The sequence below is a fragment of the Pygocentrus nattereri genome, chromosome 13 (genome assembly GCF_015220715.1).
Source record: "Pygocentrus nattereri isolate fPygNat1 chromosome 13, fPygNat1.pri, whole genome shotgun sequence".
In the NCBI taxonomy this organism is placed as follows: domain Eukaryota; kingdom Metazoa; phylum Chordata; class Actinopteri; order Characiformes; family Serrasalmidae; genus Pygocentrus; species Pygocentrus nattereri.
In genome coordinates, this window is record NC_051223.1 from 1,310,472 (window position 1) to 1,325,529 (window position 15,058).

General features: G+C 43.3%; 1 protein-coding gene across 1 annotated transcript in view; it reads right to left on the reverse strand.

The window, feature by feature from the left end:
- phyhiplb (phytanoyl-CoA 2-hydroxylase interacting protein-like b) overlaps window positions 1-14,268 on the reverse strand; it is a 41,326-nt gene extending 27,058 nt beyond the window's left edge. The window contains exon 1 of the mRNA XM_017714528.2: window positions 13,856-14,268. Coding sequence (XP_017570017.1) covers window positions 13,856-13,961 — 106 coding nt within the window. The 5' untranslated portion in view covers window positions 13,962-14,268. The remainder of the gene's footprint in view (window positions 1-13,855) is intronic.
- Window positions 14,269-15,058: the final 790 nt, after the last annotated feature.

A 15,058-nucleotide genomic window follows, 5' to 3' on the forward strand; every position in this document is an offset into this window, starting at 1 on the left:
AGCTTGAAAAGAGCTCCAAATGTAAATGAAGTGTCTACTTACAAATATAGATCGGAACTGTCCAGGCTATGGTCTTGTCTGTGGTTCTTTATGGATGTGAAAGCTGGGCAATAAAAAAGCAGGACAGGAAATACGATGCCTCTGAACTTTAGTGCGGGCGAGGACTTATGAGAGCATCTTGTGCAGCGAAGAACATGAACAGATGGATCCTTGACCAAACCAAGCCTTACCTCTCACTGCAGGCATGTCTTATTTTGGACGTATAATGAGAAGAACTAATTAATTGGAAAAGACCGTTAAGCTTGGAACAGTTGAGGAGATGAAAAAAAGGAAGCGGGTGGCCAGCAACAAGATGGATAGAGACAAGTAGAGGAAATCAGTGAGAAGCCAGGATATTGTGAAGAAACACTATCCATATGGTCACCAATACCTGGAATCCACAAGACGGCACTTAACAATAAAAATAATAATAATAATAAGTGTAAAGGGACAAGCCAGCTAACAATGCTTCGAAAGTTAAAGCAGTTGCGGGACACTTAATTGGGTTTACATAGTAGTAGAAGTAGTTGCTGTGGTGTTGCTACATGGTCGCTATGGTAATTCAGCTTGTTCTTAGGCCAATGCTTGATGGCTGTTGGGTAATTGGTAGGCTGCTGCTACGGTATTCCAGGTGGTTGTTAGGGTGTGGGCCGTTTTTTGGGTATTGAAGGCAGTGGTTAAGATGCTGGTTAGCTGGTTAAGATGTTGCTAGGCCCTTTGCTGTGCTATCCCAGGTGGTTGGTAAGGTATTGCTAGGCTGTTGCTATGGTATCCCAAGTAGTTGCTAAGGAGCTATTAGACCACTGTTAAGGTATTGCTTAGTCATTGCTAGGGTATTCCAAGCAGTTTGCTAAGCCGCTGTTAGGCTGTTGCTACTGTAAGCAACCTTCAAACCCCAAACATCTGATTTCTTGTTCAACTAGTCTTTTAAAGCACCATCACTCAAATGTTTAGGGTCCCATGTGCAAGGCAGCAGACCGTAAGTCCCTGGGGGGGCTGATGTCTCACGCCGCTGAGGTGTGGCCTCCTCCCCACCTCATAAATCATACATGCAGGTGCTCGTTTGAACGCCATGGCCACCCTTGTTTATGTAATGTTTCTCCACTGGGGCTCCTGCTGAAGGGGTAGAATAGCGCTGGGCATTAACAGAGCGCTGCGGTGCCTGCAGCAGCGCATGAAAGTTTCATCAGGCTCCAGTCCCCCGGCCCTATAAATAACACATGCCTCATTCTTTAATGCGGATTCAGTGGGGAAGAATGTTGAAGAGAATGTGATCCGCCTTCTTGGTGGATTCAGTGGGAAGCAGGAACTGATGTTAAGAGGGGAATTACAGCAAGATGCTTCATAGCATGGGATTCACCCAGAGGCGCAGTGGGCCCAACCACAGACTCCTCCACTTCACAGGGAATGCAATGTAGCATGCCAATGCATATATCCAGCTAAAGATCTGCAACGAATTATTAATCTATTATTATTTATCTTGCATTTTTTTAGAAGTGTATTAAAATTACGATTAAAAATGATAACAAAAACATTGCATTATCTCCCAAAAATACAACAGCACTGTGCAAAAGTTAGAGACCACCCTTCATTCATTTCATTTGTAGTCAAAATGGACATTAATAAGTCGTTCATTTATCAGCGTTGGGAGGAATATTATAGGCTATTATAAAGGAAATGATCTTTTATGTAGTGTGTCCAACCTTTGCCTTTATTATAGCGTCCATTCTTTGGTCCATTCTTTGGGACTTGCTTTTAGTTTTTCAACAGTATTTGCAGGGATATTTTTCTACACTTCCAGAGTTCAGTCATGGAAGTTGGTTGAATTGTCTGCTTGTCACAATCGAAGTAATCCCATACGCTTTGAATATTCTTGAGATCTGGGATGGTCAGTCCATTGTTCCGAGAAAACCAGCAGCTTTTTTTATTTCCAATCAAAGTTTTCTTCTTATTGTCTAGATCATTTTCTCAGTAATGGCTTCCTGACATCTACACAGACTCATAACACCATAGGATAGACAGAAACCAGATGTGAAGCAAGAGTGGAGCTTGATTTCCTCGCAACAAAGAAAGCTGGTGGTGACTGTTCTGGAGTTCTACCAGGAGTCCGATTTTCTCAATACCTTGTAATCATTTCTGGAAACTTATTTTCTTTTGACTTTCCCTTTATTTAAGCAAGTGGACTGTGTTATACATGATCTCCACTGAAATCTGTTGAAAAAGAATAACTTAAACTTAATGGGCATTTTAAAAAAATGAAGAGTGGTCTCAGACATCTGCAAAGTGCTTATTTATTTATTTTTTTAATGAATGAATGAATAAAAATGACAATGTCACATGAGAGCGCAGTTGACTGGAGCTTTCGTTGTTGGATGATGTGATATAACAGGAGAGCAGCTGTTCACCTTGGCCGGAACAGGATATGAGTACATTACAGAATCCGAAATTACAACTCCAGCTCCAGCTGCCCTTGAAATTAAAGAGCAAACTCATGGCTTTTTAAATTTTATTTATTTATTTATTTTAAGGCCACACTGATTGAAGAGATTTAGAGCAGCTGTAATTAACATGCACCCTCCTAAACTGCTTCAAATGCTTCTGAATATCATTACAGCTAACCATTGCTTTCGTATCCCCAGAGACCCGACACATCACCGCCAAACAGCTGAGCCCGTCTGCTTCATTCTTCGGTCCATTTAGACCCCAGCACAATAGGAACGTCGCAGAATTTGCACACGTTCTTTGTTCAATGTTTCAAAGCGCACTTATTACTTTTGATGTTAGTGCCTTGTGCATAAGGATAATAACGACACAAAGTAATAGGAGGGAGCTGACATTCTAATGCCTTTTCTGTGCTCTTTCCCTTTGTGATTGCAGGACTTTGATGCAGTCACCCAGACTGAGGTTTAATCATTTTCATGGAAGCATCTGGGGGCACGCTGAGAAACTGTTTAAAAAATGTTATGTAAGCCAGCTTTATATACAGAAAGGTGTGAAAGGATTGTAAACCAGAAATCATTCACATTCACTTGCTTACTACACTACATGGCCAAAAATATGTGGACAACTGTTCGTCACACCTACATGGAAATCCAATTCCAAAACCATTCATTAATATGGAGCTGGCTGTAACAGCCTCCACTCCTCAGGGCAGGCTTTCCCCAAGAATTAGTGGCGTGCTTTTGTCATTTGTCACTTATGTTGTACAAGAAAATCTGGCTTGCAATCAGTGTTCCAATTCATCCTAAAGGTGTCCTGAGGGCTTAAGGTCAGGACTCTGTGCAGGCTTATAGTTTCCCTACGCCAAACTCATCAAACCGTATCTTCATGGAATGTCCTCGCTTGGCGCAGAGGGCCATGCTGAAACAAGAGGGCTTCCAAACTGCTGCTAAATTGGAAGTATATAATTGGCTTCAATTGGCTTTTTATGTGTCTTTGTCTAAAATGGGTTAATTAACATTACCCTTCACTGGAACTAAGGGACCAAGCCCAAACCCTCAAAAACAGACCCAGACTACTATCCCTCCTACATCAAATTTTACTGTTGACATCTTGCATTCTGGTAGGCAGCGTTCTCCTGGCATCTGCCAAGCCCAGATTCATGCGTGAGACTAGAAGATGGAAGTGGAGAATGATTCATCACTCCAGAGGATGTGTTTTCACTGGAGTCCAGTGCTTTATACCACTCCTGCCAATGCTTGGCATTGCACATAGTGATCTTAGGCTTCTGTGAAGCTGCCCGGCCATTTCACAAACTGTCTTCTAGCCACGGTGGCCTCCTATGATAGAGACAAGTCAAGAACACAAAGTCACTGTGCTCTTCAGTATGACCTCATTCTACCATTGCCAGTGTTTGTCTATGGAGATTGCATGGCTACATGTTTGATTTTATATGTCTATATTTACAGCAGTGGATACAAAATTTAGCAAAGGCGAGTGAAACTGAACGTTGGCAGTTAAAGACGGTCCAGCCTGTACGAGTACGCTGTCTTGCCAAGAGGTATTGACGAGAGGCCAAGACAGTGCAAGAGAGGCTTAGGACCACGCTCAGGACTACTGGAGCATATGGTTCACACAGCAGGGCTGTCTCTCCAACCTGACACAGCCTGAGAAGCACCTCACCACTTTACCAGCCCAAACACAGAAACGTGAGAGAAAGGGTGGAATATTTTATACCTGCTCTGTGACCAGCAGACACATTTTAATATGATCAAATTAACTATCAGATTGGAGCACCTCTGGCATCCTGCCACAACATTCCTCAACAATCATCAACAATCATTCGAACGTTGGCAGTTGCCCTTATACTTTTCCAGAATTAGAACACAGAACATAGAGGGAGAACATTCTTGAAAAGTACGAATGGGTAGAACGTTTTAGAACAGTCAGAAATGGAAGAACATACTTGAACAGCGTTCATAGGGGAGCACATTCTATAATAGTGTGAATGAATATTTTAGAAGAGTGTGAATGAGGAGAACAGTGTGAATGGGAGAATATTCTGGAACAGTGGAAATACAGAGAACAATCTAGTCCAGGATAAATAGAGAAGTACATTCTAGAACAGTGTGAATGGGAGAATATTCTGGAACAGTGGAAATACAGAGAACAATCTAGTCCAGGAAAAATAGAGAAGTACATTCTAGAACAGTGTGAATGGGAGAATATTCTGGAACAGTAGAAATACAGAGAACAATCTAGTCCAGGATAAATAGAGAAGTACATTCTAGAACAGTGTGAATGGGAGAATATTCTGGAAAAGTGGAAATACAGAGAACAATCTAGTCCAGGATAAATAGAGAAGTACATTCTAGAACAGTGTGAATGGGAGAATATTCTGGAACAGTGGAAATACGGAGAACAATCTAGACCAGTATAAATAGAGAAGTACATTCTAGAACAGTGTGAATGGGATTGGGATGAACATTGTAGAAAAATATGAATAGGGAAGGGCATTGTACAACGGTGTGAGTGGAGTAGAACATTGCGAAATATTACGAGCCTTAGGAGAGGAGAGAACATCCTAGAACCATGTGAATGGAGTGAGCATTCTGGAAAAGTTTGAATGAATGAGAACAGTTCTAGAACAGTCTTAGTGGGGAGAACATTCTTGAACAGCATGAACAGATGAGAACGTTCTAGAACCATGTGAACAGAACAGAGCACTTGAGTGTGGGTAAATATTGCATAACAATATGAATGAGGGAGAACATTCGAGAATATGTAGCAGGATATTCTAGAACAGTGTGCATGGAAGAGAACAGTCTAGAACATTGTGAATAGAGAGCACACCAGAATAGCATGAATGGGGTGAACATTGTAGAACCATGTGAATGCGTTAACATCGTAGAACAGTATAAATGGGAGAACATTCAAGATCAGCGGGAATGGGGTAAACATTAGAACCATGTGAATGAGGTAATATTCTAGAACAGTATAAATGGGGAGAACATTCAAGATCAGCCTGAATCGGGAAGTAGATTCTAAAACAGTGTGAGTGCAATAAAATATTGTAGAATATTATGAAGGGAGCACATTCTAGAACCATGAGTGGAGATAACATTGTAGAACAGTCTGAAGAGGTAGAACACTGTAGAACAGTGCGAATGGATGCGAACATTCCAGAACAGTGTGAATGGGAAAACGTTCTAGAACTATGTGAATGGTGGAACATTCTTCAACACTGTGCATGGAAGAGAACATTCTAGAGCAGTGTGAATGGAAAGAGCCATATGAATGAGGTAACAGTCTAGAACATTCTAGAACATTCTAGAGCAGTGTGAATGGAAAGAGCCATATGAATGAGGTAACAGTCTAGAACATTCTAGAACATTCTAGAGCAGTGTGAATGGAAAGAGCCATATGAATGAGGTAACATTCTAGAACATTCTAGAGCAGTGTGAATGGAAAGAGCCATATGAATGAGGTAACAGTCTAGAACATTCTAGAGCAGTGTGAATGGAAAGAGCCATATGAATGAGGTAACAGTCTAGAAGAGTATGAATGGGGAGAACATTCTAGATCAGTGTGAATAAGGGAGAACTTTGTAGAACAGTGTGAGTGGGGAGAACAGTATAGAACAGTATCTCATTTAGTAATTCAGTATCAGGTTTAAGCGTGAGGTTACAAAAACATGGTATAAAAGCAACGGTCACTGCCCAGGATATATTTTGACCAGGCTCCTCTGCTCAGGCTGGTGGTTAGCACTGCGAAATATGAGCCCGTTTTCATGGATCCTTTGCTATAATTGCTGAAGGTACCGCACGGCTCAAGGTTAACCACAATCGACAAAAATATCTACTTTCAGATTTATTTCTAAGCAGTTTGCGCTGAATTTACTTGAGATTCAAGTGTCAGAGCACTGCTTTCCATGTCGTTTGCCCTGTTAGTACAGCGGTCAATTTAGCGATTTAGCGATTTTGTGATTTCTACTGTTTTGAGAGCTTCCCTTACCTACACCAACATCACCTTGATGAAGGTACTTCCTAACATGTGTCTGTCTGTAAGTGCTTCATACGCATCTTGTAGTATTAGGCCTAAACTATTTACTGCATCTTCTTCTTCTTCTTTCGGCTGCTCCCTTTAGGGGTCGCCACAGCGGATCATCTGCCTCCATCCTGCCCTGTCCACTGCCTCCTCTACTTTCACACCAACCATCTCCATGTCCACCTTCACTACATCCATAAACCTTCTCTGAGGTTTACCTCTTCTCCTTCTGCCCGGCAGCTCCATCTCCAACATTCTTTGACCAATACTTACCAGTACTTTCTGATCAATTTTTCTATGTTTCCTGTTAACCAAGCAGCAATTTATCACAACATTACAGAACTGCAGGAAATCAAAAAACAAAAGGAAACGCATGTACGAAAACGAAAGGCATGTATTTTCTTCATATTTCACAGAAATCGTTAGGCCTTTTCCGAAAGCCCTGAGTATTCCCCACTGATATAAACAAATGATGGTTATTCTTACTATTAAATAAATCTCTTCAACCTTCCGCAATCTGTTCCTCTGGCGAACCCTGTCATTGTGGAAAGTTGGAAAGCAGCAGGCTGTGTCTATTTGAGTTAAATGCATGCTAGGCACCTCATAACAGAGCGGCGATGTAAGCTGTAACTGTGTAGCACTCTGCTTTCTAGCCAGACTCAGTGTGAACACTTCATACTGCGTGTGAAATGGAGCTGTCAGTGATAGCACACCACTTCCAATGCATTTTGAGAGGAGAAAAGCCTCATAGGGTAGTTGAAAATGGGAACAGATTTGATTTGATTGTGCCTGGCTGTGCAAAGCATATGCAGTAAAATCACCAGTTCAGTTTACAGCCACACTGTTCATTTAAATCCAACTAGATACAAATAAGGGTTAATCTTATTCTGCTCTGTCGCAACTTGCGAAGGTCAGTACAATCCCACGGTTTCAATTACAGTTATACTAAAAGTGCGAGACTGTCAAACTATGCCGGGTTAATTATGTGTTGAAAAAGTTTTTGAGGCTTTCTGCAAGACTGCAAGCCTGTTTAAATTGAGGATCCATTACTTAAATCAATAAGCCACACTGCCATCTCCCTGGTCCAGATTCCACTGATCTAAATGCTCCGTTCTCCTTTGAAGACACTATCAGTTTCTAAACACGGCAGCATCTCTAGCCCGCAGTCATCCAAGCGAGCTATCTTCCTCCTACACTAAGCATGAATGGGCTAATAATGATGAATCAACTCTCTTCTCCTTGCCCAAGCAGTACCCAGTTTGCCATGTTTGCCTTTTCTTGAGGCAGGGTGGACACAATTAGTAAATTGATGGCCTGTGCTAAATCGCCCCATTCATTTGGCAGCGAGTGGGGCGGGCGGCAGTTTTGGCAGATGGTAGACCCTGCCTTGGTCCTCATCCTCACCCACACAGCTGGGGCCAGCAGCCAAGAACCTGCACCGTCAGCCTTCTACTAGACCACGCACAAAGAACTGCTTCAGCTGGGGTTCCTGGGGCTTCTCCCAAGGGAAGGACCTACGTCTCTGCAGCGTAACCCACTGATCGACACATTTTAAATAATGAAAGTTTCTTTAGTTTTGCACTAGAGCTGCAAGACTACTGTAGCTAACAATTCAGAGAAATGTGTGCATGCCAATTAGCATTGTGCAAACGTCGTGCTCAAGTCATCAGTTTTACCTCCAAGTTATCTCAAAAAGGTGTCAGTTAGTTGCCTTAACAGAAAGCATTCTCTTCCAAGCATGTTGAACTGTCCAACAGTGTTGCGTTAGCAGACATTTGAAAAGATGCAGTGGCGATGACGGAGGAAGCATGTGGTAGCCCTCACCCTCCTAGCTTGACAGCATCATGTGATGCCCTAGGTAGAAGGTGGAACTGGCCATGGATAAATTATGGAGAATACTGGGTAACAAAGGTCATTCTTATGTGATTTCCAACACGGTATGGCACACTGTCTTCTTTAGAAATGAACAAATGCATGGCAAATAGCTAAAACTAGCAGGACCAGCCACTTTATACCATTTTCAAAGTCTGAATTTTATCTCTGTTGTCCATTTTTGAAGATAACAGTATGTTAAACAGTGTCAGAAACCATAAGCATAATCTGTTTCTTATTCGTGCCCTGCGATGGACTGGCGACCTGCCCAGGGTGTATCCTGCCTTCCGCCCGATGACCGCTGGGATAGGCTCCAGCACCCCCCGCAACCCTGAGGGAGAAGCGGCTTAGAGGACGGATGGATGCATGGATGGATGGATGGATGTTTCTTATTCAGCATATAGTTAAGCATAAAGTTTGTACAGCAGAGCTAACTGATATGGTATACCATATATGGCTATACAGTATGTAGAAATCTCTCATAATTATTGAGTTGAGGTGTTTCAGCCAGACCCATTGCTAACAGGTGTATAAAATCAAGCACACAGATACATAGCAGTCCTGTTAGACTGAAGAGCTCAGTGACGACGTCATAAGATGCCAGCCCTCCCACAAGTCAGAGATTTTTGCCCTGCTAGGTATGCCCCAGTCAACTGTAAGTGAAATGTCAGAGCAAGGCATCCAAGAGCAACAGCAGGTCAGGCATGCAAACTCAAAGAGTGAAGTCAGCAAGAGCTGAAGTGAGTAGTGCTGAGAAAGAAATCACCTATCCTCTGAATAGGATGTCCAGCAAGCTCATGTAGGTGTCATGGTCAAGTGTCCACATACTCTTGACCAAACAGTGTAGCCTGACTACACTGGAGTTAAAGGGGAAACTGTATATTTGATTCTTCACTGATCACTTTAAAAGGCTCTAGAGCAGAACTGAATTGAATTGAATCTAATCAAGTCACTAACAGATAAGAGTGTGTCAGTGGTGAGGCTGAACAGAGAGCACGAGAACAGAGAAGTCTGTAGAGGGTGGTAAATGCCACACACTGGGAGAAAGAAAACACAGGGAACAGTTGGGAATGAACAGAATGTTCCAGCATGACTCAGTCGTGTTGATCATATCTGCATCATGCTCCCTCATGTGCCACACTGGACATGTGCGCAAATCGTTGGCCCCTGACTTTTGTGCAAAAGCCTGCTGGGAACATATGAGCATGTACTAATAAAAATAAATGTGCCAAAAATTCAACTGAAAGACTTTTAAGGGGCCAAAATTGGTTCTTTCAAGACATAATGCCAAAGGCATTTTTGGCACCTTTATTTTTAAGAGTGTACTGCTGCACCAGCTAAAACCAACTACTAATAGAAACTGCATTAGTCCATTACAGCACTACACAAAAGATTTGAGACACAACACTTGCATAAAGAAGGGGCAAGTCAGAAAAAGACATGAAAAACCATTTTAAAAGTTACAGGGGAAACTGCCGCCTTAACAACCAGGCAAGACCACCAAGAATGTCCTTATCAGGTAGACAGTACATAAAGCTTTCATCCTTGAGAGAGAGGAGGAGATCAAACACCCCAAAACCTTAAAATCTGAAAAAATCCACAGGTGTTTCTGTCCATCCTTCCACTGTGAGATGATAACTCAGCGCTATGAGTCTGAAAAGATGTGCCAAGAAACAAAAAAGGGAAATGGATAAAAAAAGAAGACAATTTGTAGTCAAACAGGTTCTCAGAAGAAAGGCATGACACCCCAGAGTCCAGACTTCAGCGTCATTGAATGTGTTTGGGATCCCTTGGATTGTGAGATGTAGAAAATTCAACCAACTTCCAAGACTTCGGAGACGTGGAAAAATAAAAAAGAAGGTTCAAAGAGTGGACATTCTAACGCTTGGGAAATCTGGCATTGTGTTCAGTTGTTAAGGCTTCTGTGTAAATTTCTGTTAAAAATGTTTACTGCTTTCGTTCTGACACTGAAAAATAAATAACTTGTACTTACTGGCCGTTTCGACTGGAAACGAAATAAATAAAGGGCGGTCTCTGACTTTCGCAGCACTGTATGTTGCATGAGGATCAGGAATAATAGGCTCCCCAGAGCAAATGCAAGCACATATTATTATAGAAGCCTGTGCATGAACAGCCGTCACACAACACAAAAACTGACACACTCTGCTTCTGTTTCTCTGCACAGGCTAAGTCAGTAAGAACACACACTCCTTGTCTGTTCTCGCTCTCTCATCAGCAAAGCTGAAGGGACTCCAGGTTCCACTAACAGAGTGCTGGTGCTGGTGTGGAATATAAAGTAGGCACGTTGAGAAATGCAGTTCAGCATACAGACTAGCCATGTAACACCACAACATTATGGAGGGAAAGTACTGGAGGTCCTGAAAAATATCCTATAACACATTGTTTAAGTTCACTATATGGCCTGTATCATGCAAATTATGATATGCATGATGATTTGGACATTGATTGTTTATTGTTTTGCCACTGGACCCTCTTAATGACTGAATTGGACAGTCCTGTGCAGAAGTCAGAGGCTACCCATTTGTTCCAGCTGTTCATGTTATCGCCTTTTTCCCTGACCCTGAAAAATCTGTTCAATAATACATTTGGTTTTAGTATCTAGGGTGCCCACCTTCCAACGTCCACTGTTTTCGGGAGATTTGCTTTCAGTTTTTCAAAGAAATCTGCGGAGACTTTTTTCCACATGACGTACATTCTTACAGGTTGGTTGAATTTTCTGCTTCTCACAATCTCAGACACATTCAGTGGACTCTGTGGTGGTCAGTCCATTGTTCTGAGAACACCAGCAGCTTCTTTTTTATGGCAGACAGATGTTCTTCTATTGTTGTCCTTTTCTCAGTAACGGCTTCTTGACTACATGCGGCTACACATCCTTTCAGACTCGTAGCGCTGAGTGGTCTTCTCACAGTGGAGGCGGACAAATCCGAAGCAGGTTAATTTTCTCCTCTCTCTCAAATATGAAAGCTTTTATCTGATGCCGAAACTCCTTTTTTCACACTTTCTTCTTTGACTTTGGCCTTTGTTAAGCACACGGAGTATCTTATGTCTAAAACAGGTCAGATTTTACAGTAATTAGCTGTTATTTGCAGAGCATATTGGGAAAGTGAACAGTAATTTGTGCACTCATTTTGAGCATCATTTCGTTTATAGTGACATTGGAGCATTCCTTGAGATTTCGCCTCACAGCGAGGAGGGCCTGGGTTCGATTCCCCGGCCGGGTGACCGGGGTCCTCTCTGTGTGGAGTTCGCATGTTCTCCCCGTGTCTGCGTGGGTTTCCTCCGGGTTCTCCGGTTTCCTCCCACAGTCCAAAGACATGCAGTCAGGCCAATTGGACATGCTAAATTGCCCCTGGGTGTGAGTCATTTTTAATTTTTAGTCTTAATGGTTGGCATAAATGTATGTAACTGCTATGTTTAGTTAATGGTGTGCTTGATAAAAAGTACTATGCTGTTGTGAATAATAGCATGTTCATTCTCTTAAAGGTTCAGTGTGTAAGATCTAGTGCCATCTACCAGTGAGACAGCAGATTGCAACCAACTGAATAACCCTCCCTCACCCTTCCCTTTCCAATCATACAGTAGAACCTACAGTGGCCGTCAGGTTTCTTGCCGTCACCTGTCCCGGTCTCATTTTGCTTCTTCATGGTTTTACTTCTTTGACGACGAGGATTCACCTTGCCTTGCTTTTTCTTGTGCCAAGTAATACTTATAATCTTCAATTTGTTAAAATTTGGGTTCTCAAACTTCTCACAACACAAAATCATTAGCCAGCTCCAGCAGCAACCACTGATTCTTCTTTCTATGTCTTCCAACCGGCGCTATCACGCCAAACGGTACTCTCTAGAGCCAGTGTTTGGTTTGCCCGTTCAGAGCTAGTGTAGAAACATGGTTTGGCAATTTGGCAGCCTCTGGAAGAAGACCCACCCCTATGTAAATTTGGAGGGACCATTCTAAGCTAATGACAACACACTGATTCATAATTACAGGAGATACAGTAATGAAAACATGGTTTTGTATGTATACTATATTCCATTTCTGCCAATAACTCCCCCTAAATCTTACACATCGCACCTTTAACTATGTAACAGTTTGTAGGAACATCCAAATATTTGCTACCTGTGTTCATTCATATGTTCCACTTCATCATTTTAGAAAACTGAAGGCCAACTGAGGCCAAATACAAATGTTTTAAGAAATACAGTGAAGTACAGTATGAGCGCTCTAAATAAATGCAAAAGTACAGGAGCAATTAGTGTAAGCTAAAGATATTTATCATTTACATTACAGCATTCAAATATGTGATCAAGGCTTTGTTGCCAAGAAAAGTAAATATTGCCCAGTAAAAAACAAAATTCACACATCTATCATTACATAACGGCTGTGAATCAGGGGGATCTCCAGAATGGAACGTACCACATGGCCATGAATGACAATGGGCTTTGTGCAATGCCTAAGGCAGGCCACAAGAAGGCATTTAAGGTCAGGGAATATCAAACAAGACAATAAAACAGACCGAATCCAGAAGGTTGAACTGGCACACAGCCGTGAGAGAGGCTCAGAAGCGACCTTGATTCAACCAGAGAACCGCTGTGAATGGAACACTAGGCTACCTCTGACAAGATGAATCAGCAGAACGTGGCTTAAAAGTGACGCGGATGAAATTTCTGATTTAGTCCGCGAGTCGTAACTGATGCACTTCATACTTTTTTCTTTTTAAATTCCAACTGAGCTAATGTGGATATGAGGTCGGTGTCCATGGTGCTGAAAACACCGGGCACCAAAACCAAACCAGTGCCTCTCTTAAAAAAATGGTTCTTCAAGGTTTCTGTAGTAAAGAGTACGGCTCTGTGTAGAACCCTGAGTTCTGTATTCTCCGCATGGTGAAATGGTCCTTCAGATTGATGGAGAACCTGTTGTATATGGTTCTGCATAGCACCAAAGTGGGTTTTTCTATTGGCACAAGCTTGACGTTTTAACAATAGCAGAACCCTTTTTGGTGCTTCATAGAGCCACGTACAACACATTCCCCACCAACCTGAAGAACGCAAAGAATCACTTAAGCTTGCAAACGGTTCTCTGAGCATGATCAAAGAAAGAACCGTCTTTTTAAGTGCGCGCCGGTGCCTGACACGCGCGTCCATCTGTTAATCAAAAAGAGCAAATTCTAGAAAAACGCGTGTCCGTTGAGAATCAGTGGGCTTTCGCTTTTGATCAAGAGCAGGACCTCCACTGAAACCTCCCACCTCAATTTGCCACGTAAGAGCTCCTTAGTGTAAGTCTGCTTGCTCATAAAGCTGCTTTGGGCTGCTGCTCAGGTTCTCCTCCACGCAGGCAGCACGAGACACAAATGACTAAGCTGTACAATACAAATCGACTTCATGCAGAATCCAAGACCACCTATACCAGCCCCCCCCCCCCCCAAAAGCCCTTCCTTTACCTTCTCGATCACAAAGCTGGATCGCGTCCAGGCTGAGGTTCTTCATCATGTCCTCGCAGGGGCTGGTGGGGCTGCTCACGCTGTGTCCCACGCGCGGAACCTCCATTCTTTTGCCCTCTCTCACGCTAAATGCCCCCCCAAATGAAATGGTCACTTGGACTGAAGCTGAAGCTGCCCGTGCCGCAGGACGGGTCTCGTGGCTCGTGGAGGGAGGGGAGGGTGACTGGATGTGCCCTCTCTCTCTCTCTCTCTCTCTCTCTCAAACCGGGGAGAGGGGAGAGGGGAAAGGGGGAGGGAGGGTGTGGCGTCAGCGAGTCGTCACGCCGGTTGGTCTCTTCGTGGCGCGGGGAGGCGAGGGATGATGACCAGTGGTCTCCAAGAGCACGCACGCAACCATGAGACCACGCCGGGTCATTGCTCGTTACTCTGGGGGTCAGTGCAAACGAACGCGGAGTCCCGCCAGAGCTACAAGTGCTCGCTCCGGTTGTGGAGAACTGGAACACGCGCTGGCGGATTAGCCGAGAGAAAGTGAATTGAATTGCGCCTTATGTAACGGGATTAGCGGCCCATACGGCTTGTGCACAAGGTCCACTTGTAACACTGGCACGAATTGTTAAGCAGATAAGTTTTCATGTTATAAAGCCGGGCATTCATTCAGTGCTTTGCCCCCTTTCAGTCTCTTCTAGAATACTAAGGACCCTCACAGGACTACCACAGAGCAGGTGTTTTTTGGGTGGTGGATCATCATCAGCAGTAACACAACTGCATGCTGTGCTGCTACAAGTGAGTCAGATCAGACACAGCATTGCTGCTGGACACCTCAGCGTCACTGCTGGACTGTGAATAGTCCACCAACCAAAAATATCCAACCAACAGTGTGAAGGACTAGAGGATGACCAACACAAGCTGTGCTGCAGCAGATGAGCTACCATCTCTGACTTGACATCTACAAGGTGGACCAACAAGGTCGGAGTGTCTGGTAGGGCGGACAACTCCAGGAGCACTGCTGCGTCTGATCCACTCATACCAGCGCAGCACACACTAACACACCACCACCACGTCAGTGTCAATGTGTACAGAAACAGATGGACTACAGTTTGTAATTGTAGAACTACAAAATGCACCTCACCTCTGACCTGGAGGCCACCTATGAAGACTGTATGTGAGTCTCTTTCATCTCAAGATGAAAAATAACGTAACCGA